A 26270-nucleotide genomic window follows, 5' to 3' on the forward strand; every position below is an offset into this window, starting at 1 on the left:
AGGGCAATTCTTCATTTTTACTGAAATTTAACATTTTGTCTCACAACTGGGGTAACCTAAGGGCATGTGCACAACTGGTTACCGCAGATCAGTTGGTGGGCTGAAACTCATTCAACCCGATTTTTCTAAATTCCTAGAACCATAGAATGGTTTGGGTTGGAAGGGACATCCTTAAAGATGATCCAGTTCCAACCGCCTGCCACGGGCAGCAACACCTTCCACTATACCAGGTTGCTCCAAGCCCCGTCCAACCTGGCCTTGGACACTGCCAGGGATGGGGCAGCCACAGCTGCTCTGGGCACCCTGCGCCACTGCCTCACCAGCCTCATAATGAAGAATTTCTTCCTTATTGTAGAATATAAACCTACCCCCTTTCAGTTTAAATCCATTCCCCCTTGCCCTGTCACTACACGCCCTGGCAAAAAGTCCCTTTCCAGGTTTCTTACAGACCCCTTTAGGCACTGGGAGCTGCCCTAAGGTCTCCCCGGAGCCCCCTCTTCTCCAGGCCGAACAATTGCGTGCTTACAGCACCCAGAGCCGCAACCCACCACCTCCCACGGGCGCGCACACCCGCCCGTTGCGGCACCGAGCCACCTCCCCGGGACGGCGGCTGCGCCGCGGGTACAGGACCCCCCGAGGGCCCCCCCACCCTTCAGCGGGCAGGCAGCGCCGGGAGGCGGCCGCTCCCGGGGCGGGGCGGGGCGCGGCGGCAGCAGGTGCGGGCGGCGGCGGGGGCAGGTCGATGGGCGGCCGCTGCGGGGCGGGGAGAGCGCCGGGCAGGGGGCCGGGCAGCCGCGGGGCGGGGGGAGCCCGGGACAAACCTGGGCAGAGACGGATTTAAGGAGTGGTTCCGGGCGGGGTGCGTATTGCCGCTGCCGGCCCTGGTGCTGCACGCCGCCGCTATGCCTGTCAAGGGAGGCACCAAGTGCATCAAGTACCTGCTCTTCGGATTCAACTTCATCTTCTGGGTGAGGAGCTCGCTCCCGGACTGGGGCGCGGCGGGGCTGTCCGGGAGGGAGCTGGAGGGGAGCGGGGCGGGGGAAGGACGAGGCGCTGGGAGCGCTGGTTTGGTTGGAGCTTTTCGTTGTTTGGGTTCACCTCTTCCCTTACTTTCCTGGTTGCCGGGGGAAGAGGGATGGGTGCACGGCCCTTCTACCCCACCTCTCTCCCTCTTGTTGCGGGGGTTTCCCCGGCGTGGCCGCGATACGCGAGTAGGGCGGCGGCTCGGTGTGTCTCTCCCCTGGCCGGCCCCGCCGGTGCGGACGGGTTTTTATGTTGTCCGGTTACTTGCTGTGTTTGTGCATGTGGGGGTAGGACCGCGATTAGGTAACGCAGGTGTGTGCCCTGGCTCTTAACGTGTGCGGGGGGGTAGCGCTCCCCCCCAGCAGTACACGCGGCGCTCGCCCTGAAACTCTTTGCGGGTTGTGCTTGTTTCTCCCTGGTCCTTTCCGGCACGACGGCTGTAAACGCGGTCGGGAAGCCGGTTCTTCGCAAGTTACAGCGCTTGCGGTCGCTGTGTGTGAGCCCATCTTACTAGGAGCCTCGGCTGGAGCTGTGGCTTCTGCCTCCTATCTCCCAGGCAGCGTCTTGTAAAGAAAATCCTGAAGTAGTTTAATCTGTAGGAGCACACTACCCCTGGGAGTAGGACTCATATCGCTGGGGCAGTTTTCCGCAAGACTATCTCTTGTTTGCCAGGCTCTGTCAGAAAGCATAGCTTAACTGAGAGGTGCTTCTCAAGCACTTGGAGTGTAGATGTCTGAATTTGGCATCTTCTGCCTTATGGAAAAGTACACAAGGATGTGCCTAATACAGCAGGTGTGAAGTGCGAGGTTCGAACAATGGATTTTCTCTTGGGCGTCCGCTACAGCGAAGAAATGGCCGTGTGACTCTTTCTTACCGTCTGATGTGGAGAAATGAAGTTGGAGCTGTGGAAAGAAAAAAACCTCTTCTGGAGTCAGTTAGAATATTGCGCATGGGATGGCCGGAAGGCGCAATGCGAACAGAAAAAATACTTGTGATCACTCAAAAATGGCTTTCAGCAAAGTAAGGAAATGAAACTGGGATGCAGTTGAGGGAGGTTATGCAGAGGAACTTTACAAGGGTACAGGAAAGCATGCATTGCCACCTGAGACTCACCAGGAGGGTTGAGGGGGAGGTATATTCAGAAGGTTATAACTAGTAAAATGAAAAGCCTAACAGTGCCCTGGCTGAAACCTCTGGGTCAGGGAGGTGCTAAACTTCTTGTTCAAACCATAGGAAATATGGCTTGCTTTCTGGTCTTTTATATTTCTTCTTAAAGCTCCAAACTTTTTACAAACTATGTTACAGCACAAGAGCTATTGCTGTGGCATTGCCTCAAAGATGCTCTTAATGTGAGCATTGCCACTTTGTCTGGAGCCCATGTCTGAGAGCAGGGCACATTATGTAGCTCAGGAGGTACCTGTTGCCTGGGGGTGTCATGGTGATAAAGCTCAGAAGCTTTACTTGCACCTTTGAGTGCCCAGTAAGTGTGGTGGATGTAGGCTTGACCTGTCAAGAGGGTGGAAGGGAGGAAGAATGGTGGTGGGGAATGGGGCCATACCACATGTAGGCTGGTACAGCTGCCCTGAGTAGAGCTGATGCCCGGAGCAGCCATGAGGGTGATGCTTTTCAAGTGGCCTTCTCAGAGCTGTGTAGGTTGTGGGAGAAGGAAAAGTAAGAAAATAAAGAATTAAAAGGAGATGGATGCTCCTTTCCCTATAAGGATCCCTGGATGCTTCTTTCCCTATGAGTATCCCAACAAGTGGCAGGAAGCACCAAGAGGCAGTAAATGCAAGCAGCTTGGGTTAGCCAGAGGTGTTTGTAGACTAGCTGGATTAGTCCTTGACTTTCATGGCTCACTACATATGTTTGTGCCCTAACAAAACTGCTGAAGGGAGTTTAGAGTATGGTGTTAGTGAACCTCATATGCTCTATAGAGGAATAAAGTAGCAATATCTTGGGCTATTTCAGATTGTTAGGCCTTGGCGAACAGTGTAAAAAGACTGTCTTGGGGTGGGCAGCACTAGAGGGCAGGAGCAACCCTAATACAAAGGCTTTAATGTTTCTTACATGTCATGGGAGATGTGAAAAGTCTAATAAGTAATGGAAATTAAGCAGAAGTGGTGTGCCTGAGTGCAATTCTGAACCTAAAATTCAAAGCACAGTCAGTGACTGGCTCTTGGCCTTGGGAACCCACTCCCCAAAAAAAGCTTTTGCTTGCTTCTGAGTAGTCCATGGGTGTGGGGTCCTATTGTCCACACACTACTTGGGAATGGTGATGGTAATGTAGTTCGATTTAATGCACCTTTTGGAACAAGAGACTCTAAAAGGTCCTGTGAAGCTGTGATGAAGCTTAAATGGTATCTCCTTTTTAAAATAAGCTGCCCTGAAAGGACAAGTGAGGAATTTAAATAGTCTGCAACAAACCTGCAGGTATTTGTAGACTGCATGCTTGTATTTGCCTCCATCTGTGACTTGGGAAGAGTGAGAGGAAGCAGAAAGTGTGAAACAACTTGGTATAAAAACAAGAATTTGGAAACTCTGAGAAAGTTGAAGCTGTGCCCAAGAGAAGGAGATAAAGGCTGATAAATACTGGTGTGTCAAATACAAAGATAAAGCTAGCCAAAGGAAAGCTTTAGGGGAATAACTTGCAGAAGCAAACCCAACTAAAATATCTCTCTTCAGACACATGAGGACCAGGGATCTTCCCGGAGAGATCCTTAGAGGCAGTGATCAGTCCAGGTGTACGTGTGGGGAAGTGATGTTCTGTGGGACTTCCCCTTGCTGGCAGTGCTTGGGGAATACCTTGGGGAAGTTTTGTGCCATAACCTACCTTTGATTCTGAATCTCTCATAAGCTTGAACTGACCTTTTGATGAAAAGGTGGTGAAACAACAACAGCAAATGCTGATTAACATCTTTGCAGGGTCACACGCAACAATTACTTCAGAACTATAAATGCCTTGTGATTAGGTAAAACCTTTGCTCACCACCCACCTCGGTGCTGGAGGGCTGGAATGCAGTGAATTTGAGGCTGGGTTTTGTTTTATAATATTCTGGTGTATGTAGAGAGCGGCATACATGGTGCTTCTGGAAGAGGCAGAGGAGAAGATTCTTTAAAAAGTTGATGTACACATGGAGCTGTGATATTGGAGAAGAGAGAACGGCTACTCTGTGGGGCAGCTGGCCTTCATGAAGCTGTTAAAGTCTTTAAAAGCCTGCATCTTAGAGGCAGGGGCTGGTTGATGTTAGTTCACTTGTTCAGTGTCTCCTGGAAATCACAGAGCTCCTAAAAAAGACTCGGCAGTTCTGGAGTAAGATCATGGTGGGGATGAAATGCTCAGTGAGCAGAAGCAGGGTTGAGATGAGGTGAAGATCTGTTGCAGTGGAGAGAAGTAGCAGAGCTGGCATGGAGGAGTGAACCGAGTAGTGGTTAGTGCAGTCCCACCTAGTCTGGACAAGCATGTGAAGTAACACTTTGGTGCTTGTGCAGCTGTGCTGAAGATGGATGCATGCTAATGTAACAGGCTATGTGACATATGCCACAGGTAGGCATAGAGTAATGTGTGTTAGCATGAGTAGTAAGCAGCTTGGAGTTGTGAAACAGTTGGCTCAGGGGCAGCTTCTTCAACAGAGCAATGATGATTTGGGAGAAGAGGGTCTGTGATGAATTCACAAAAGCACCCCCTGAGTGTTCAGTGGCAAGAGGAAAACTGCTTCACAAGTAAAAGACACAGAGAAGAGGGAAGGTGATGCCACTGCATAAAATCCATGGTGTGCTGATGTCCTGCAATGCTATGGGCTGCTATGGTCTTCTGTCTACCTTGAAGGGAATGTTGTAGAGCTTGGTGATTTTTGGAAAAGAGGAGGGTTTTTGCTATCAGGAACTGTGAGTGAATTGGGATTCTTCCGTATGGAAATGATGAAAACGTGCTAGAGGTCTGTAGGATCACAAGTGGCCAGGTAGGACCTGACTGTATTGAAAAAGTTGGTAAGAACTGAGAGGTGTTAAGTCTGTAAAGAGGAAGTTTCAGGATAAAAGGGTATAGCTGTTGGGACAGTGGTTGTGCTTTATACCCAGCAGATGTTGTGGAGCATGTGGTTCAAAGCATACCTGGCTAACATATTGTGCAGCAGTCTTATGTTAATTTTTCTTCTTTTAAAGTACTGTGTTTCTGCACAACCTGTTTAGTGCCCAGCATGTGAACAGGGAGGCTAGTCCTGGGAAATGCTACTGTCTGCCTTTCGATAACCCTTCCTGAGGAGGCCCCTTGTAGATACTGTGCTAGACTGTGATCATAACCAGCCTGATTACTTTTTCTCCAGTTGGTAAGGCCAGGCCAGGCATGTATCTAGCTCGTATGGCATCCTCTGAAACTTTTGGGATTCTAGAGCTTTGGTTAGAATGTGCCTGTGGCCTGATTGGAAGAGGGAGGGTGCTCATGGATGGCTGCTACAAATGTTTATAAAGTCTGGCTAACCGTTGCATTTGTAAGGAATGGTTTTTACTAATGTGCTTGAATAGATCAGTAAGGGGATCCAGTCTCCTCTGAGATGTGGGAAGAAGGGGTGGCAGCGTTTTCCTGTTGGTTCAACTATTGCTGCAGACGCCAGGCTCCTAGCTCCTGTTGTGCGGTTTTTGTCAGGGTTGGTATAGTCTCATCTGGGTTTGCATACAGGTCTTGTGTTGCTAGTGCTGGCCCTGGCATCTTTGATTTGGTGTGGTCTGTAATGAAAGCTGTACCAGTTCAGGTCTTTGAAGGTTCTGGGGCTGATTTGGAGTGGGGGAGGGAGGTGTTGAGGTTGGTACAGAACTAATACAAAGATTTAAGGGTTTTTTTTTATCTACCAGGCTGTCTCAAGCTTGGCAAGAAGTCAATGGAAAAGTCATGTTATGTGCCTCAAACCCAAGCAGTGGAGTGGTCTTGAACAACCTTAGTGTGTGTGCTTGATTACCTTGAGCAGTGTGATGAGTGATTACCTGTGGCTGAGCTCCCTTAACTTGCAGGGTTTGCTCAGGCTTGTTGGCCCTGGTGACAGTCTTTTCCTAATAAATACTACTGGCTTCTGAGCAGCTCAGTGCATGTCGGGCAGGCGCCTATCATGGCCACACATACGGAGCATGTGCCTGCGTGTTCTCCCACTGGCTTTCTGCTGCTGAACAAAAGCAAGGGCTTGCATCATTAAACTTAAATGCCGTGTTTTTCCCCTTGTGAATTTTGTAGAACACAGGCATCTGCTGCTAATATTTATAATTTAATGTATTAGAGGCAGAGAAGTGTTGTACCATGCAATCAGAGTTCATGTTGAGTGTTACGGCAATTATTTTCTTGCTCCTTTACTTTACAAGGTAACTGTCTTGTCTTGGCACTCCACTCTTCAGAGTGTTTTCTGCTACATAAACAAATGCATTTGTCTAAGGGAGTGCCTGCTAAAGTAAGATTACCAAGATTAGGCCTGGAGGGCTCTTTTCCTTCTGTAACTTGAAGATAACCAGTGACTTTGTTCTGAGCCATAATCTCATCTGCTCATGTTGCACCAGAACAGCCAGTAGCAGGTTGGTCCTCTGACTGCTGCAGAGGGTCTTCCTTCCTCAAGTGAAGAGGACTTGCAGGATGGATAGGGGAATATGCATGTGTGTGTATAATTGGACACATATGAAAGAAACAAATTAGTTTTTGTTTTCTGTAATCAACCAATTTACTTGCTGACTGCAGTGTGTATGAATCAAAATGCTGCTTGGGCTCAGCACTGTGTTTTAACTCTTAAGTGCTGTGAAGTCAGGAATGGAGTTGGAGAATGTTGCCTTGAGAAACCTGATGTGAAGCTACTTGTACTTGGAGTTCTAGCAGTCCTACCTCCTATTTGCAATTTAAATTGCAAATATAGTAGACTGGCTTCTGAATAGGAACTTGTATGAAATGGGCACTAGGCCTGGCTGTGGTTCAGGAATTCTGTAATGCTGCTCCTACTGTACTGGAGCACCATTTTATTTCAATTAATGCTGTGACATTAACTTTGCCACAACATTCTTGAAACTAGTTTAAGCAGAAAGAAAATCTTTCTTTTCCAATCTGTTCTTTTAAAGGAGCTTGGGAATAGCTGCAATTTCTTACATAACTGCTAGCACTCACTACACATCTGTTAGGAAAGCTTTTTTAAAGAAGTTTGAAAACCTGTGCTGTTAGTGGGTAACACTAATCCTGTAATTGAAGGGTTTAGATTGATGTTGAGCCTCATCTGTACTTTTTATAGTGTTTTATTTATAGAGTACCAGCAAGTATCAGGACAAATGGACAGTTCTGCTTGTAATGTTCTGAGTTTCTTTGCTCATGTGTTTTGCAGCATTATATATCTGGCCCTGGTTTAGTTAATCCAGTCTTGGTCAGTCAGGAAAAAGTTAGTTGTCTGTCGGATGCAGAAGATCTGAGTCAGATTTTAGCTAACTGTTTTTACTAGTTTATGAGAAGAAGGGAAGATAGTGGCTTTTTTTTTTGTGTACTTTTGCCACGCCCTGCGTAAAACTTGTGTAAGGAGCAATCACATGGAGCCTGACATATCCTTTTCAAGAAGGAATCAATAACGGTATTGATAGATGCAGTGCTGAGCTGACAGGACTGAAAGTAGTAGTAATTTTTTTTACAAACTGTCATATTTCCACACACTGACTTGCCTTCTGCTAGAGGTAATGCCATAAACTTGTTAGAAGTTGGATATAAGCTTCACCTAATATGTACTGAAATAGAATCCATGGTTTCCTTACAAAGGCCTTTTCTCTACATGCTTTGATCTATGTATCAGCAGTTATTGCAGTGTCTCATTTCTTCCCTGTTGCTGCCTACATGCTGTTGAAGGTAACCTGGTGGATGCTGAGGGGACACACCCCTTTCAAAGCTTTATCTGCTAGCTCTAAGGGCTAGATAACTGCCTGGACCTTGAGCCCCTTGAGAGGTGGTTCTTCTGTAGTGTGCTGTAAGGTGTCTGCAGCAAGTGAGGTACTTGCCAGGGGCTTGTCCTTTGTCAGGATGGGTCAAGGTGATAAAGTCGGAAGGAACTGTACAAAATGGTCCTTGCAAAATAGTGGTTAAACCCAGAATAAGCCTTCCAGCTTTCCAGAGTACTGTCATGCACTGCTGTATCATGGGATATGCTAACAAAGATTGGAATTTGTTTGAAAAGCACAGTCTTTTGATGTGTGTTTACACCACTATCATAAAATCTAATTATTCCTGTGCAAGCCCTCTGCTAGGAGATCATATCTGTGAAATTCAGGTGTAAAAGGAGGAAAAAATGCAGTGGGAATTGCTTGATAGCGTGCCTCAGCACTGAATGCTCCAAGTTGATGCTGAAGTCGGTAAGTATGGTGATGGGAGGAAGGCAGAGTGGTCTATATCGCTTCTGCCTCCAGAATGGACAGGTTGTTTCTCAAGTATATAGTGACTGCCCTCTGCAGTGAACTGATCCTTTGTCAGTTATCTCTTGTCACAGAAGGGTAAAAGAAAGCAGGGTATTAAAGATAAATAATGGGACACATCCTTAAATATGATCAGAGGAAAAAACATGTAATTTGGAAGGGGGATATGGCAAGGGCTGACTTTGGAGAAGGTACTTGTCAGTGTGGGGAGCCTGAATAGGTGGGAGAAGGTATCCTGCACAAGAGGCTTATTAGAGAAGGTGCAAGGCTATGTAAGAAACAAAGGTCAAGAAAAGCTTTTTTTTTTTTTTTTGCTGTCACAGCAGGCAGAAAGATGCATGCAGGGGTAGAGCCTGTGAGGCAAGGGGTCATGTTTGCCTGTGATGCAAAAAGCAACTAGGAGTCTCCATCAGACTAGAGGAGGAATGACCAGGTACTTTTTATCTTTGCTTGGCTTATGTCTGTTATGTGTCTATTCTATAATGAAGTCAAGCAGAAATTTGCTGGGAGCTCTAAGGTGCTTTGTTAGTGGTTGGGGGAAACACAAGGAAGCCTCCTTAGCTGGAGCACAGATGTTGGTAGCATACTTGTGCCAGGACATGCAGGAAAATCACTGCCACAAACTCTTACAATACAGGGAGTGAGTAGTACCCTTCATGTTTTAGTCAGATTGGTAAAACCCTCTACCTTCAGACTTCCCTTTCCTGTACTTGGTACTACAGAAATGTACTGCTTTATATTTCATAAGCACACAAACCTGCTGTTTCCCTAGTTTTGTAGGGGTTTGCGCACAAAGTGTAAGTTTCAGGAAAACAGTTTTATTTTTCTGTTAAATTTCTTTCAGCACAGGATAGATCTTACTAATATCCTGTATTACCCAACTCCTATGACAAAACAGGTCATCTGATCTGTTAGATTGAGAAAACACTTGGGTTAAAAACCCAGTAACCAGCTCTTCAGTGGATATGGTTCCATGCAACCTGGGCAGGGGAGCTTGCAACCCCCCCTTTCCTGGGGAGAAAAACCACAGCTACCAAAACTGCTGTGACAAAGCTGCCAAAAGCTACTGGCCCAGCCTGGGTGAGGAGAGAGGTGGCTGCATACCAGCCTCTGCTGTATCAGATTGGTCTGAGATGCTGCCAATTGCAGTGGTGCCCATGGGGCAGTGCTTCTTCCTCTGATGCTGGTGTTGGTGCCCTGGTCTCTTGTTGTTTTGATGGAAACTTGAGGCTTCAAATTACTTTTTTGCCTCCTGCTTTAAAAGTGCCTTTTTTTTTTTTAGTGCAGTGGTCATTGTGGGTAAGGAGAGCATGTACTGAGAACACAAGTGTGCTTTCCCCAGGGACAAAAAGTCACTTCTTGCAAGAAGGACCTGCTTTTTTCCCCTAGTCCATGATGGACAGAATCATCACTTTAACCCTACCATTTTTTAGTGATGTGGAGCAGATCCCTGGCACTATTGCCGTTATATGATCTTTTAAGTCTCTGGCCTCCTTGTGGTCATCTTAACTTTTTCACAGATTGGCTGCTTTCCTAAGGGGAAAACATGCCACTTAACCTTTCCCCCACCACCACCCAAAGTTGTTTGGTTTTTTGAAAGGAATGATATTAGGTATGTGATCTCTCCCAGTTTGCTTTTAGAAGAGGTCATCAAGCAAAGTAGAAGGCTGAGACTTGTAAGATTATCTGCATGGTTGTAACATAGCTTAGATTTTCTTCTCAGTTTGAAAACTCTGGCCTTAAAGGTCTGCTGGGGGATCAGCTCTGGGGTTTAGATTTGCAGTCCCCTTGCTGTGCTGTGCTCAATGGGCAGTGTTGCCCATGAGCTCTCTGTTTGAACACTTAGGCTTGTCAAGCCACAAGCACAGGTAGGAGCAGACAGCTGCATGTGCTCAGGCTTCTGGCTTTGCAATTCATGAGTTCCTAGCACAACAAGCAGGGACTGCAGGTTTCTTCTAGTGCTGCTGATCTGGATGCCTATGAAAGCTGAAGAGTGCTTGAGCCAGGAAAGTGAGTCTCAAGCAGAATATTATTTAATATTGGGCAACTTAGCAGTAGGCTAGAAACAGTGCATGAGGGTGTTTTTTCCATCACTAAGCACTTCTGGTTTCTGAACAGGGGCAATGAACTGAGATGAGATTGGAGAGGCTTTTATAAGTGATGGTGTAGCAGTGAGTGCAGGTAGAGCAGCAACCCTTTCCTCTGCCAGTCTCCCTGCTACACCTCTCCCTTCCCCTGGGGTACTGCTGTGGTACAGTAAATTGAAATAATGCTGTTGTGACATACTGTGTGCTCCTGAGGTTCTTCAGCATAATTTAACATTGTTTTGTCAGCGCAGCCCTAACAAGGAAAGTGTCAGGTATATGCAGGCTTTGTTCTTGCTGTGTGCTTTGTGAGTAAGCCTGCACCTACACACCTGTGACACCAACAAAGTGCTTTTGCATGGGCCTGGAAACTTCTGGGTTTGGCTCTTTCTGCATGGTGTATCACTTCATCTTTTTCCCAGCTAGAACCCTGCAGCTCCTCTTTGAGGCAGGCTTGGGAGTTGGGTGCCTGCCACACAAGAAATGCTGGTTTTTCTGGTGCAGCTGGCCTATTGCTTTTCTTCACTGATACCTGAGCCCTTTAGCACTTCAGTTGGGACCCTTTCTGCTGAGAAGCTACAAGGGATTTACCTTTCCTTAAACTCTTGCTTAGCCCCTTGTGCTGTGTGAATCTCTAAAGCTCTCCCTATGGTTTTATTTGGTAAACAAGCTTAGGAGGTTAGACAACACAGCCATGGGCAGCAAATCTGTGTCCATCCTTGAATGTGATACTCTCACAATAGTGAGAAAGGGCTCCCATGGTTGAGGGAGTTGGGCTTGGTGTGGAAGGAGTATACTCGATGGGTGCTTTCTGTGGGAATGCCTTTCCATATTATCAATACTGACATTAGTAAACACTTTCCAGTGTCTTGGAGGTAAATCAAGAATGTTGTTTCCTTCTTGAAGGAACTTACTGGAGAAGGCTTTGGATTTTTCTCTTCATAAATGCTTTGCCTAACCAAAGCTCTGTACTTATGAAGCTTTTTGCTTACTCTCAAGTTTAAATTTTAAATGTCTGCTGTAATGCATGGTGTTTCCCCTCATCTTGCTTTTGTAGAGGTTTTTTGATAGTTGAATGGTCTTCAAAGGACAGAAGTGTGCTGAGAAGCACACTCAAACTTTCTAGTTTGCCCTGGCTTCTCTTTTGCCTGCAAGACAACCCTAGGCGTTTTCCTTTTAAAACTGGAAGGATTCAGTCTGTTCAAAGCAAACTCTTGGTGTTCACCTTACCCGAGTGCAATCCCTTCTTTCCTGCAACACTTCTCCAATACCTTCTTCCAGATATTTCATCCAGAAACTAATTTATACACACAATGACTTGCTGCAAACACAGGCACCGATGTTAAGAGGAACCTGGAGACACACAGGCAGAGATGATAATAAAATAAAACTAGATATTATCTAAAATTTGATTGTGTTGTTCCAGATCAGCACACAGCAATGTTCCTATTTCAGCAGCCTGTATTTTCCCTCTTCCTGTTAGTGTGGTAACTTACTGGATTGGTTTTGTCCTGTTTTGCAAGAAAGACCACTCTTTCTAAACTCTTTGCTGTAGTACACTGAACTCTTACCAGTCTGTTTAACATGCTAAAACTTATCTGGCCTTGCATGGTGGGTTTTCTTCTGATCCGCTTGTCCTTCAGTGTGAAGATTTAAGATTACAAAGCCATGCAGTGTCATTGCAGTCACCCAGAATAAAACAGTGGGTGGAGAGCATATTGGAAATGCTGACACTTGGCAGTTGGATAAACCTCAGGCGTTTTCAGTAAAGAATAAGAATGGTATTGTTCTCATGTGACATTGTAGTTTAATATATAAATGCCTCTGTCAACAAGATGCCTTCTGTCAGGAACTAAGTTTGTTCTTGTTTTGGTATCCTTGTCCTTTTATGCTGGTTCTTTGTCACCACCTCTTTAAATAAGAGCTGTATCCTGTGTTTACTTCGGATGTTACTAATGCAGAAGTGAATGTATTTGTATTATTTAACATTTGTATTATTTAACATAATTTGTATTATTTAACATGTATTATTTAACATGACTTACTTGTTCTTACAGCTTGCAGGGACAGCAGTTCTTGCAATTGGACTATGGCTTCGATTTGATTCGCAGACCAAAAGCATCTTTGAACTGGAATCCAACAACACAACATTTTATACAGGTAAGCTGGGAGATGGCTTGGGGTGATAGATTGCACTTTTGCACCCTGATTTCCAAGTTGCTTAGAAACCTTAGCCTTCCTTGAAGGCTAAAGACATATCAGCCCTGAATAGCCTCAGCAGCGTGCAGAGCAGCTTCCTCTGGCTGGTGCAGGGGGCCAGCCATTCTTGTGAGCTCTTGTGCAGACAGCATCAGCATCATGCTAGTGGTTCCTTGGCTCTTTGTGTTGTATATCACTTCAGCTTTTTCCCAGCTTAAACCCTGCAGTTCCTCTTTGGGTGCTGTTGGTAAGTGTGTTGTAATCCCAGGGACTCCTGCTAAACACGGAAGATGTCTCTTCTTGATGCTTCTCACAGTGAGTCAGCAAAGTTTTGATGTAAACTGAGTAGTCACAGATGGTATCAGTAACTAATTTTTTCCTCTCCAACCTGAGCTACCTAAAACCACAACTCTATCACTTCATCTCTCAGGAGGAACATATTGTCTCTTACAGCCCTATGTATGCCAATGTATATTGAATATAATGGAAAGGATGCACTAAAATAGCAACTATGGTAGGCAGCCTAAATCAATGTAGCTTCAGTTAGACTAGGTGGAAGTTATTCCTTGATGTATTCTATTTTGCAGGATTACTAAGTAAGGAACAAACACGTATGTTCAGCTTGCTATTATGTTCTAAGAATTCCTAACTGAATCAGACCTTATCCTAAGTGTAAAGTTTTGATCTCTACATTCACTTTTAGGCTTGGGCAGAGGAATACATGCTGCTTTGGTGGTTGCTACCTGTAGGTGCTCAGCCCCTTTTGCTGCAACTGAGTAGCTGTGTTTGAAGACCTCTAACAATTGGGAAGAAAGCAAATCCAAATATGTACCTTATGTATGTGTGTTGTCTTTGATTTGGACAAATCTTGTACATATATATTTTGCATCCCTGTAGCACCTGGATTTGCCATGTCCTATATGGCATCATTTGGCTGTCCGTAGGGTGGTTAGGTTGGGATTATTGAAATGCTTCTGTGACTTCATGAAGAAGCCACAGCAGGCAGCTTAACTGTGAGAACTTGTATTTCACCCTTGATATGCTGGCATGGTAGCAAACTGGGTTCTTCCTGCAGCTGCCAGGAAGATTTCCAGATGCTTTTAACTGTTCTTTGGAAAAGGAGCAGAAATCTAAACTTGGCAATTGAGCTGAATATTTAAGAAGTCTTATTTTGGGTACTGTAAAACAACTCTTTCACCTCCTAAAAACATAAAAGTTTTATGATGTGATATTTAAGCTACTGGCTCAATGCAGCCAGTGAAACCTACTTGCACTAGCTGTAGGCTAAAGTGAGTTTTAAAAAAACTTTAATAGGAATTACTGTTTTAACATATCTTTCTGGGAGTAGTCACCGACTGCAGTTCACAATGGGAAATTGAAAGAATCTGCCAATTTGTACCTAGTTACAAAGCAAGTTGCCGCAAAAGCTTTGTATACTACTGAAATAAGAGGTTCTGATAGTCTCTTCTTTTCAAAATGGAAAATGTTTAAGCTGGGGTAAAAAAACTTGGAGCTGGAATTTCCTGCTGATAAGAAATGTCACCCTTAATCCCCTACATACATTTAAGCAGGTGTTTACTTTGGCAGCTAATCTTACTGGTTTGCATCTAGAAAATATTGTTTGCAAATGCTTACGTATGGCTTTCTTTAAATAGTATTGATTGGGTCTCTGAAGGCCAGAATTGTATTTCTGTCTATATTGATAGAAATGTCATACTGATTTAACATGCGTTGTGCTAATTCTTTGTCTTGTGTTTCACCACTCCAGTAATAGTCTCTTGCCATCCTTTGGGAGTTGTTTTGCTCACTACATCTTGCTGCTGTCACCACCTTGCAGCTGTAATGCTTAAGCTGGCAGCTCCCAACCCTAGGAGGAGAAGATTTGGCATAAATGAGGTCTCTCAGCCCAGAAATGGTTGCCCTCTATCCAACACACTACCTAAATTCAGGGCAGAGTAGTCTACATGGTCAGCCACTTGATAATGGTTTGAAGAAGTATCTGCTTTTGCAAAGGCAGAAAACAGTTTGTAGTTTAGAGGCTGTTGAGTGTAGATTTTTACCACCATAACTGGTGGAGCAATTCAATGTTTCCTGATGGAGAAGCAGGGTAGAAAACATTTAAAAGCTTATGGCAGATGATTATAATGCCTTTTAATAACCATTCTCCTAGAGGTGGCATGCTTCAAGAAGTCTCTGTTGATATCACTAGTTCCAGCTGTCTCTAACTGTAACATAATCTTCATCTGAAGATCTTAATAACTCTGGCTCTAAGCCAGTTTTAAAATGTCTTACAGCTTGTCTTAGATGGCTTTATCCTGCCCATTGTCTAAAACCTGTGAAACTGCAGTGGTGGTACACATTAATTGTTGGAAGTTCAAGTTTTTATTTATTGATGAGTTTTTACTCATCTGTAAGTGCTGATGTTTGCTTTGGAAATGAAGCATGGCCCCCTGGTTTGGGTTGTTTGGGTTTTTTTGCTTGGAAAACCTCAGTAAAAACCTTAAGCCTTGTCAAAAATCACAAATGTTTTTTGTGGAGCAGCTAATCTTGTATGTTGCTGCTGAGGTCTCAGTTAGCCTGTATATGTGTCTGGTTTTGTCCTCCCTAGGTGTTTACATTCTTATTGGAGCTGGTGCACTTATGATGCTGGTTGGTTTCTTGGGATGCTGTGGTGCGTTGCAGGAATCTCAGTGTATGCTTGGCCTGGTAAGTGCTCAGAGTAATGTTTAAATTTTTAGTAGCATAGTGAGGAAAGGAAAACATTACTGTGCAGTTAATGGGCAGTAGATGCTGGTTGTTTTGGCTCCACAGTGTTTAAACTCCTGGTCACTTACATAACACTAAAGTGTTAAATATAGTTTCCATTTCTGACCCTCAATCCAAATGTCCCTGTTGTGTTTGAATACAGGATGACCTCAGGAGTTAGTAATGTATTCAGACACTGAAGTATGAAGACTAGGAGTATGTGTGGATACAGGATGAAGATATTGATAAGAGTAAAGCTAATTAAACAGTTTGCCCTGAACTCTGAAGGCTGTGTTATGTTTGAGACCAGAACTGTGGTATTTGATCCTTGAAACAAGCCTCTACTGTTTATAATCACAGGATGTGCTCTTCCAGTTGACAACTGCTCTGCAAACCAGTTACTGGAGAGCAACCTCATTGTTTTCAGACTGGAGGGGACAGTAGAGCTTACTGGGTTCATGCACATCTGTACACTTGTGGAACTACTCATCCAAATAACCAGATGTAGTTAATAAAAGACTACTACCATAGCTGGTGAACAAACAATTTCCCTTTTGTGTCATGGAAGAAGTTGATTTCATATATTTCTTGCAAATTTATGTCTCTAGCCCTTTGTAATTCTGACCATATCTTTAAAGTGCCTTGTGTTTTGGACCTGGTAGTCAATTAAATGTAGAGCAGACACTTATTTCTATTTTATGGGATACACAAAAAAAGTAGTAACTATTAGCTCTTTCGGAGTTGATGGAAAGCTCCTAGGCAATGACTCCTAAAGCAATAGGAGTGACAAACCAGAGAAAAGAATTGGTGTCAGCTGTTGATGTGTCTGAGTGACCTGAGCAACTTCAAAGTCTGAGTTAACAAATGATTGGCTTTAATTAACACTGATCAAAAAGGAGGACTTCTGCTTGGGAAACACTGCCAGGTGTTCTGATGCTCCTGGGAAGAAGTGCTGACCCAGAGCAATGTGGCTTCTTTCCTAGTCTTACCAATGTTTCAGACCTCCACCTGGAACCTGATTAAGTGAGGGTTCCTGCAATGGTGGACACCTGGGGACTGGACAAGCTTGTAGTATATGTGTATGATGCTCTTTTGTGGTGCTGTGGTCTTAATAATGTGATCTTTCTTTTCTAGTTCTTCCTCTTCCTTTTTGTGATTTTTGCCCTTGAAATTGCTGCTGCAATCTGGGGATTTGCAAACAAAGAAAAGGTAGGTTGCTGTGAAGTTGGCAGGGTGGTGGGATGCTGGAACAGGTTGCCCAAAGAAGCTGTGGATGCTTCATCTCTGGTAGTGTTCATAGTCAGTCCGGATGGGGCTTTGAGCAACCTGGCCTAGTGAAAGATGCTGCTGCCCATGGTGGGGGTCTAGAGTAGGTGATCTTTAAAGGTTTTTCTGACCCCAGCCATTCTGTAATTCTGTAACTGTGCCCACATAAAATTAGCTCCGTACTGAAACTTCTACTAGTCAAATCCTGATTACCCAGGGAATTTGGGGGAGAGGAAGAAGACTCACTGTAGCAAAGCAATACAGGGAAATAAACTCTGCTTTTTAATAATGAGTCTGTATCTGAGAAGTCACAATCCAAGACAGTGTTGCATGCTAGAAATGAACTTCAGGCAGTACCTGGTTAAGCTGTGAAGTGAAGCAGGCCATCACTGAAACTTTACCATTTCTAGGTATGAGCTAGAGCAGATAGGGGCTGAATGTTTCCTCAGCTAAAACATAACTGGTTTGGGCTGTCTCCTTGCAAGGAGACAAGATTATCGTGTTTCAAAGTAAGCTGCTTGGTGATCAGGGTTGCTTTTCTGCTACATTATACAGGAGGGAAATATAGCAACTTCTGGGGTACAAAAATGAATAGGGAATATCTTTATGTAACCAGTGAGCAAAGATTTGGTGTTTTCACTCATAGAACCTCAGAGCTTTAGAAGGAAAAATGAATCTTTACCTGTTTAGGTGTGGTTTCTAGGGTGTATACCAGTTAGGCTAACCTGTTCTGGGTGAGAAATCCTGTCCACCTTCTGTTTCTACATCTCAAATGGATGGGTGTTGCAGGTTGCAGAATTGTTAATGACTGACTTAAAATGAGTTTTCCATAATTAATACTAAGGTACGATAGTAGTACACCACAACTCTTTACTGTCCTTTAGGTTATTGAAGAGTTAAAGGAGTTCTACATGGAAACCTATGAAAAGAGATCTCAAGCACCTGCCAGAGAGACCCTGAAAGCATTTCAGTTAGCTGTAAGTACATGGTTATACTTAAACTAGATAGTAATGCAGCTTTTTAACACTGTTTTGTCATCTAGTCCCTTTACATGTCTAGTACTGAACTAACTAGAAACCAATTTGTATTAGTAACAAACTGGAGAGGTATTTGTGTAGTGCCGGTGAATTCAGTATGCCTTTTTGTCCCTTTGAACCTCTGAAATGCATAGAACTAGTTCTTGCTTTCCTAAGACTCAGAAGCAAGATGCTAAGCTCTAGATCTATGGGTACTGATCTAGAGGCACCGTAGTATGCATACCTGCATCTCTATGAAGAGCTCATCTTTGTAAGAGGTACAGGCTGTAACCAAAATGTGTCTGTGCTTTGAGATCTAGCTCTTCCTTTCATAATCTTTTCCTTTTAAGCAATAAGGGCTTTTTAAAATTAGGCTTATATTACCGCCCTGGGTTCAGCAGTAGCAGTCATTTTTCTCTGCCTTAGTAGCTGGGAACAGGAGGGAAGAAGGTGTGGGGGCAGGACATTGCAGGACTTCTGAGCAAATTTGCTTAAGATCTGTGATAACCTGATGTAATTTTTCTCCAAATGCAGAGCAAAAATAAGGATTATTTAACCTGGTTTTCTTCCTGTTTTCTCTTGTAGCTAGACTGCTGTGGTCTTACAGGAGTTCTGGAGCAGCAGTTCATGGACACCTGCCCAAAGAAGACCATGCTTGAGTCGCTTTCTGTAGTGGTAAAGCATGACTTAACTTCAACAGTTCTGCCAATGAGTAGAATGAGAAACATGTTTCTGAGTAAACCCTTCTAGTCCTTGGGGAAATACCCATATCGCACTTAGCAACTTGTGTCTATATTCAGTCTGGTTGTGGAAAATCAACATACTGTTACTATGGAAAGAACAAGCAGAATCAGCAGGAAATCTGAACTCGCACAGGAAGTGCATGGTCTGTGTGTCATTGGGCTTGCTAGAGGGATGGACAGCATAAGACTTTACAAAAAAAAAAGGGATAGAAAGCTCTCCTTCCAGCTGCTCCTATTGGCCACAGCAACCTCCTCGTGCTGAATGGGAGTGGTTGCCTCCCTTCTTGGTTAGGGAACATGAGGTGGGAGCAGGTCTGAAGGGGAAAAGGAAGGGTAATGCACTGGTGGCCTGTTGAGTATGTCACTGTGTAAGCCAATTCCCTATTATGATTCCCCTGTTGAAATAATTGCTGCAAAGGTGCCTGTATGCCATAGCTGTCTGTGGCATCTTGTATAGTTCCTAACTACCCCTTTTCCTCTTTCTTACTTGTTGCTTTTACTTCATGCTCCAGGACAGCCTGTATGAGTCTTCCTGTAGAAATAAGTTTCTTATGATGCAGGAATTCAAGTTAATGACTTAATTTGTTTTTTCATATTACTTGCGTTATTCCTTTTGCTGCTGATGATTTTGTGCCTTCAAATGACCACATGAAACACTTCAAATCTGTATTTAGACTGTATTTTTAGTCTTGTCAATACAATCTGCTATGAGTTAGCTTATGTGGAAGTAGCTGAGACAGCATGCAGTTTTATTGCTTGGCTTTATTCTGCTAAGTGTGCTTAAATTTCATCTGTAGGCTTTATCTTGTGGTTTGTTTATGGCCTAGTCTCAACTGTAGAAAAACAGCGTATAGACTGTGAGATTAAAGGGATGTAATGGTGTGGCTCATCTGTGTGCCTCTACGAAGCACTGCCGTATTGACATTCTGATTTAACTGAGTAATTCTCACCAGTATATTCCTTTAATACTTTATTCAGTCTTTCTTTCTGGACTGTATAAGGGACAACTAAGAGAAAAGCTCTTGGCAGCTCACTGTAGCCTGCTGCTGGAGTAAGTAGGACAGGAGCTGGGATGAGACTTTGACCAGCTACCAGGCTTGTAAAGATGTAGACCTTTGTAAAAGTTCCTTGCCATTTTCCTTGGCTACCATATGTCTTTGCTGGGGAAATGACTGTACTTGACTTTTCTAGTTGCAGTGGTAATTCATTGTGCTAGGAGCTTCAAACTGGCATCTCTATGAAACTACCCACAGCTTAGCATGTATGCATGCACTTCAAAAAATCCTGTCATTACCATGTCTGGAAAATTACAACAGCAATTGGAAATATCAAGAGTGGCTTCAGTCTGTTTCAGGAAGGGCTGAGCAATACAGCAACTTAAATGATGACAGCCAGTAGTAATAAGCCAATTCCAGTACAACTGGTGTTGGTCCTGATCTACCTGATCAAGGGAATCCTGCTGTAGCCAAGGCACAGTCAAGAGGCGTAGGTACTTGAAGATTAGAGTTACTTCTCCAGTTTGTGTTGTAACATCCCTGGCTCTTTAAGAGAAAATTCCTTCACCGAGAGAGTGCTCAGGCATTGGAACAGGCTGCCCAGGGCAGTGGTGGAGTCGCTGTTCCTGGAAGTGTTCACAAACCATGTAGATGAGGCCCTCAGTGATATGGTTTAGTGGTGGCCTTGGTGGTCCTCGGGTAATGGTTGGACTTGATCTTGAAGGTCTTTTCCAATCTAGTTGATTCTGTGTGGAAATAAAGGCCAGTTCAGAGCAGTTTTTGAAAGCTTCATCTCTAATGCAAGCAGACTTGGTTGAAGGTGTAGCATCAGTTGGCAGGCTTGAGCTCAAACAAGCAAGTGGGAATGACCCTCCTGTATGTATGAAACACTAATGAATGGTCTGTTTCTTTTCAGTCGTGCCCTGCTGCCATTGATGATGTCTTCAATTCAAAATTGAATGTGATTGGAGCAGTTGGCCTGGGCATTGCTATAATAATGGTGAGTTTTCAGGTTATTTAAAGGGTAGCTGTGTGGCCAAAGGATACTTGCAGCACAAGTCTGTTGAACAGTGCCTGACATGGCAGCCTACAAGCCCATTCCAGTAATGACAAGTACCAGCAGGACTGGGGTGTGTACTGCAGGGCCCTGAGGCAGCACAGAGGGTTGAGTGTCTTGGACCTCCTGGCTTCTACTTTGGATTAAGATCTGCCTCCTTGTAGTTTTAGTAATGGTGAAATTATCAGTAGTGCATGTGTGTGTATAAATACAGGGTGAAGATGTATTGGTCATGTTGCCAGCCCACTTAATCCTAATATCTCTTGGGAATCCTTGCCTTTTTTGTTCTCCTTTTAGAACTATTAAGGCTCTGCTAGAGAACTGAAATAACAGTGCTAGTAAGAAAATGAAAACATTTTTGTTTGACTTCTCTGGAGGAAAGTATGACATGGATGTGAATCTGCTGGGATGATCAAAGACTTCTTAGGAGATAGTGGTTTATAGCTGTTTATTTTGAAGTACTGAGCATGAAGGGGATTCATGAGGAGTGAAATTTGAGGGTGGAGAGGAAGAGAGAAGGGACACGAATTGCAGAATAGTGTCTTAACATAGCTACTTTTCCCAGCCCAGAGGTTATGCCTGTCCCCATGTTGACAGAAGAATGCGCTTTGGTCCCCCAGTTTCTAATATGGTTGTTTTCTTTACAGATTTTCGGCATGATATTCAGTATGGTTCTCTGCTGTGCTATCCGCAGAAACAGAGAAATGGTTTAAGAGCTTAAAAACCCAAGACTGCTGCACTATAAAATCTGTCATTAACTTTAGTGTTCTGAAAGCATTTCTAAAAAGTTATATATTTGTTACCTTTTTAATGCTTTATTTGGTACTGATGTAGGTTTGCTTTTTGTTATAGGTTAAAATGATAAAGATATATCTGACTCGAGACAAATATTGTACATAAAATATCTGACTTTCTTGAAACTTACATAATTTGGATGTAATTTATGTTGGAGACAATTTGATACTTAATAAAGAATAAGATGTATTGTGTGTTTTGGGGGTGATGAGGTTTTACTATGCTTATTAATCATTATTTGATGTGTGGCATGGAGTTGAACTTGCATAATGTGTCAAGTGATAAATCACTAGGGCTTTAGTAGAAAGCAGGAAATGACTCCTATGCCAATGCCATATTTCAAGGGAATTCCAAGGAATGGAAGACTGTCAGAGCATGTCTGGGAAGGTGTCATTTTCCTTTCCTTGGTGTGTGTGAACAAAAGTAGCTCTTAATCAAATACCTGAAATGTTACTGCCTTAACACTTTTGCTGTTATATTCATGCAGGGTGGCAAAAGGATGACTTGCAGTGGTGATATGCATGCAGTGCATACTTTGTACTTCGATGCAAACAGGCTGGGCTCTACCCTGGAGCCAGCTGGGCTGCTTTCTTCTATCAGCCTGTCTGCTGACATAACTGTGTCCCCTGGCATCTGACATAGCCTCAGTTCCTTGGCAAGGCAGATTCCCATAGTGTAATGCTCAGGACTTTTCTCAGTGGCTGGCTTTGTGCTTTGTTTCTCCAAAGCCCCAGTGAATTACAGTCTCAAGAGCTTACAGCACGTGAGCCAAATCTCAGGTTTTGAGATGGAAAAAAAAATTGCATGAAGAAGTACGGCTCTGCAGTTGCTGCTTGCAGCAGCTATAGCTGTAACTATCCTGTTTCAGTTTAAAAGTGGATATGGGAGGGAACAAAGAAAGTAGTGTGGAATCTTCAGGCTAAAGAAGTACCAATTTGTCCTCTACTTCTACTCTAAATGTTTAAGTGTTGTTTTTTTCCTTCTAAAATAACCTTCTGGTGGAGGCTGCCTATGGACTCGGACCCTTACCAGCAAATTGATGTGCGATACCTGTATCTGGTGTTCACCTACTGAAATATCTCAGCTGTGTTCCTAGAAGCTTCTTGTCTTTGTCCTTTAGGTACTACAAATGTCTACTAGTAGTCCTTGTTCCCATCTTTCTCTTGAAATTAGGTGGATATTTATTATGAGAAGCCTTAATTGTTGAGGGTCAGGCTCTGGTTGCAGCTCCGGACTAATGCATGAATGTATAGCTCACCTTTTGTGCTACACACTGTCACTTGTCTAAGGGTTGATGCAAACCGTACACCTCTCTTGTAATGTAGTTTGTGTTAATGAGGCCTTCTTAAAGTCTGGATTTCAAAAAAGTCAAATGGTAATCATGCTTTTGTGTGTCTTGGACTGGAATGACTCCAGAAAGGCACGGATCTAATTTTCCTCCTTGGATATGTGAGAGTACAGAGGGAAAAATCTAATCTTATATGGGACTTTGAGACCTACCATGTCCCTGAGCTCCTGCAGAATTGAGAAGTAGCTTCATTCCAGCTGTGCAATTTTGGGTGTGAAACTGAACCTGGCACCTGGAAAAGCTGGAGTGAATTGCTGTCAACCATAATGGAAGTTTACTGCTGACTTCAACTACCCTTGGTTTTAGTGCTCCATGATGATTGGTGCTTGTGTTCAGGTTGCCATCATCCAACATGGCTCTAGTCCAGAACTAGTAGTGTTTGTCAGTGTCCAAGAAAATGCAGTGGGTTCTAACCGTTACGGTGAGAATTAAGCTATAAGCTCAGCACCTAAGCTCACAAGATGGGTTTGGACAACAGCTATGGAGGAAGCTCTCAAACTGAAATCCAGATCAACTGAATATACAGAAGACTTAAGTTTATATCATCTGCTGTTGCTGCCTTCTACAGAAGCTGGATGGGGCTTCCAGTGAGTTAGCTTTTACCTTGCAATACTGCTGTCTTAACAAATGTTTACTGCAGCACTTTATAATTTTGTGATGCCTGCCCCATTCTTCCTATATGCTAAGTCCTACAGCCCAACCTTTAGCCCTTCTCTTTGAACATCCTGTGTGTGTGTAGGTTGGTGGGTTTTGAGTAATCAGCAGACAAGCAAGTTGTGTTTTTATTAAAGAAGAGCTACTGTATATTACTTTCCTTTTAGCAAGAACATGAACTACAGATGCAAAACATGATTGAAGTCATCTTATGATCTGCAAGCGAGCCTGGAATGAATATTTCTCAGTAATGAATATTGAATTATATGATGAGAATTCCTACAAGTAGAGGTTGTGACCAAATTTCCTGAAGAATTTGGTTCTAAGCTATGGCAGCCCTAAGTCTGTGGCTGTAGCACTGCCTGCCTGAGCAGGGAGCAAGTTCCTATCTTCATGTAAGGTCAGTATTGTCTTGAGGAAGCTGTAGCCAAATATGACTTAGTGAAGTAATGCATAGAGGCTCAGATGTACAAAAGGAATAATAGATTTTTCTGTGAAGGAAGAATGGGGAATTACAATAGAGAAGGGAAAAAGCTGTGTTTGGGACAATGTCAGAGTGGGCCTATGGGATGTGTTTTCTTATGGATGTGCTGTGGCAGAAGTGACTAACAGTGGTGTAATGCTGGTGAAGGGAGGGAGAGTGAAGTGAGTCAGGACACAGCAATGATCCCTGTTAGGAAGAGGTCTGTCCTGGGTCGGTGGGTCAGCAGAGAAGCAGGTACCAATGTTTGAAAAATAAAAAATTGAGAGTAGGAAAAAATTATCCTAGAGGTGGGATGTAATGTCTGTTGGGAGGAATAGAGAGGAGGAAGAAAGCATACAGTAGTATAAAATACTACTTTGACTTTTCTGTGCCATCCTAGCTTCTCTGTCAGTAAACAAAGGTGTAATGGTGTTAGACTGCAAAGCCTGCCTGGAATGTGAGAAACCACTCCAGAAAGGAAAGTGGCTTAAGGAGCTTTTTTTCCAAGCACAAGCAGACTTCTTCATTTAGCACAGGTGCTGCTAATCCTTTGTGCTAAATTTGCTTAATGTAGCTGTGTTTTGTGGCCCAAGTGACATCTATGTGAATTGTTTGTGGATAGCAAAGGAATCTCAAAACATTTGATGATCGGAGCAGTCCTAGTCTAGATCCCTGCTTGGATAGGGCTAGTAGAGATGACTGGTAGTAGGAGCAAGTCCTATGTTAGGCACTAACATGAAACACCACCTGTAATGCTGTCAAATGGATAAAGTTATGCAAAGATGGTATGAGGTGATGAAAGGTATGGCAAAGTGGCAGAGCACGGGTTGCTGCTGGGTTTTGGCTTGCGTAGATGGGGGACATGTTGGTGGGCTCTTCACAGGATTGCTCCAAGGCTGCTGTCAGTTGTGCCCCTTGCCTGCTGCTGTGAGGAAAACGAGGGAGGATAAAGCCAAACTGCTAAAGGATATGGCTATTTATACATTGTAAGCTAGCCAAGGGCAGTAAGGGAAAAATAGAGCGTATGCAGAATATCGCAATTTGCACCAGGAAACAGTGTATCTGCTGTTGCAAGCTTATAAATGTTTGACTAAGGGGCAAGGAGTTCACAGGTAAGGCCTGAGGAAGGCTGGATTTGGGGATCTGTAAGGCAGTTATGACAGAAGAAAGATCTTGTTTGTTGGGGGGGTGGGGGGGGTGGTGTTCCCCCCCCTTTTTTTTTTTTACTGGAAGATTGGAGGTAGCCTACCTTGGAGCAGAGTCTCAAAGCTAGCTGCACAGGTAGCAGTGGCAGGAGAGTGTTGCCAAGGCAGGGCAAGCCTGGTTTTCCACAGGGACAGGCTTTATTGCTGGAAAACAGCTTCCTCCTTTACAGTGGAGCCGCAAAGGTCTTCTGCGGTAGAGCATTGTCATTTTACAGGAATCCTAGCACACCAGCACTGCAATTGAGTACAGGTTAAAAATGACAGCAGGTCCATGAACCGTGGGAAGGGTGTGGGATGTGGGAAGAAGATGACACTAGTGGAAAGAAAGGTGTGAGCCTAACATTTCTGTAGAATAAAACTATCTTCTCAGACACATTAAAAACTTAAATCCATCATACCACTTTCTGAGTATGTTTCAGCAATTAATAGGCTTACTCATAAAGGGTGTAGAGAAGATGTATTTGCAGAAGGGGAGGATGTAGTTCCTGCAGGGTGACTTCAAAAAGAGCTCCTAAAGGAATTGCTCCAGTGGACAAAAAAGCCTGAGCTTATTTTACAGGCTATCCCAGTCAAGGCTATACTACACCCTTCCCACCCCTCTGTAGAAAAGAATATGACGTGCTTGCAGGCAGATTTTTAGGACCTGCCTGTACAACTCTGTTGTTCTTGCTTTTCAGCTGAGTTTGTCAGTCTAAGCAAACTTTGCAATTCCTCACAGGGAAGAGGAGGAAAACATAAAGTGTTGGGGACTAAATCCTGGTGATGAGTCAGATGCAGTTTCCAATGGGGGAGGTGCCGTGTTGTTCGCTGTGCCCTGCCCTGTTTTCTTAAAAGCTCTTAAGACAGGCACTTGCGAGCCTCTAGCTGTCAGCAGTGATATAAGCAATGCAGGGGCTTTGTGTACTACAGCACTCTTGTTTTCATCCTATTTTATTATATTGTCTCGCTGCCAGCCTGGTGCTGAGGCTGATAATACAAAGGTAGGTGCGGGCCGGAGGACCCTGGATTGACATGGGTATGCTTTGTAGCACTGGAAACTGACCCAGGAGACCTGCAGCAGAGTAAACAAGTCCATGGAGGAACTGCTGCTGCTGCCACTGCCCGTGAGGAACATCCGGGGGCCGAGCTGGTGGCCCTGGGTACGAGTTGCTGTTTTAACTATGCCAGTGCAAGCACTAACTTAGCACAGCCCGAGCGAGGTTTTGTTGGGTTTCTATGTTTAGGAGGTGGTTGATGCTATGGCCAGTGTATAATTATGGTGATTATG

At 43.9% G+C, this 26270-nt stretch overlaps 1 protein-coding gene across 1 annotated transcript; it reads left to right on the forward strand.

Moving 5' to 3' along the window:
- The first annotated feature begins 794 nt into the window (after positions 1 to 794).
- On the forward strand, positions 795 to 21527 carry CD9 (CD9 molecule). Its single transcript, XM_065672096.1, has 8 exons — positions 795 to 968; positions 12575 to 12677; positions 15325 to 15422; positions 16596 to 16670; positions 17612 to 17704; positions 18329 to 18418; positions 20398 to 20481; positions 21186 to 21527. The coding sequence occupies exons 1-8, from the start codon at positions 903 to 905 to the stop codon at positions 21249 to 21251; spliced, it is 675 nt and encodes a 224-aa protein (XP_065528168.1). The 5' UTR covers positions 795 to 902; the 3' UTR covers positions 21252 to 21527.
- The last annotated feature ends 4743 nt before the right edge of the window (positions 21528 to 26270 follow it).

The sequence above is a fragment of the Lathamus discolor genome, chromosome 1 (assembly GCF_037157495.1).
Source record: "Lathamus discolor isolate bLatDis1 chromosome 1, bLatDis1.hap1, whole genome shotgun sequence".
NCBI lineage: Eukaryota > Metazoa > Chordata > Aves > Psittaciformes > Psittacidae > Lathamus > Lathamus discolor.

Coding starts and splice junctions, on each gene's coding strand:
- CD9 (XM_065672096.1), top strand. CDS start 903: ATGCCTGTCAAGGGAGGCACCAAGTGCATCAAGTACCTGCTCTTCGGA. Junction 12,678..15,324: donor CAACACAACATTTTATACAG/GTAAGCTGGGAG, acceptor TGTCCTCCCTAG/GTGTTTACATTCTTATTGGA. Junction 15,423..16,595: donor CTCAGTGTATGCTTGGCCTG/GTAAGTGCTCAG, acceptor TTTCTTTTCTAG/TTCTTCCTCTTCCTTTTTGT.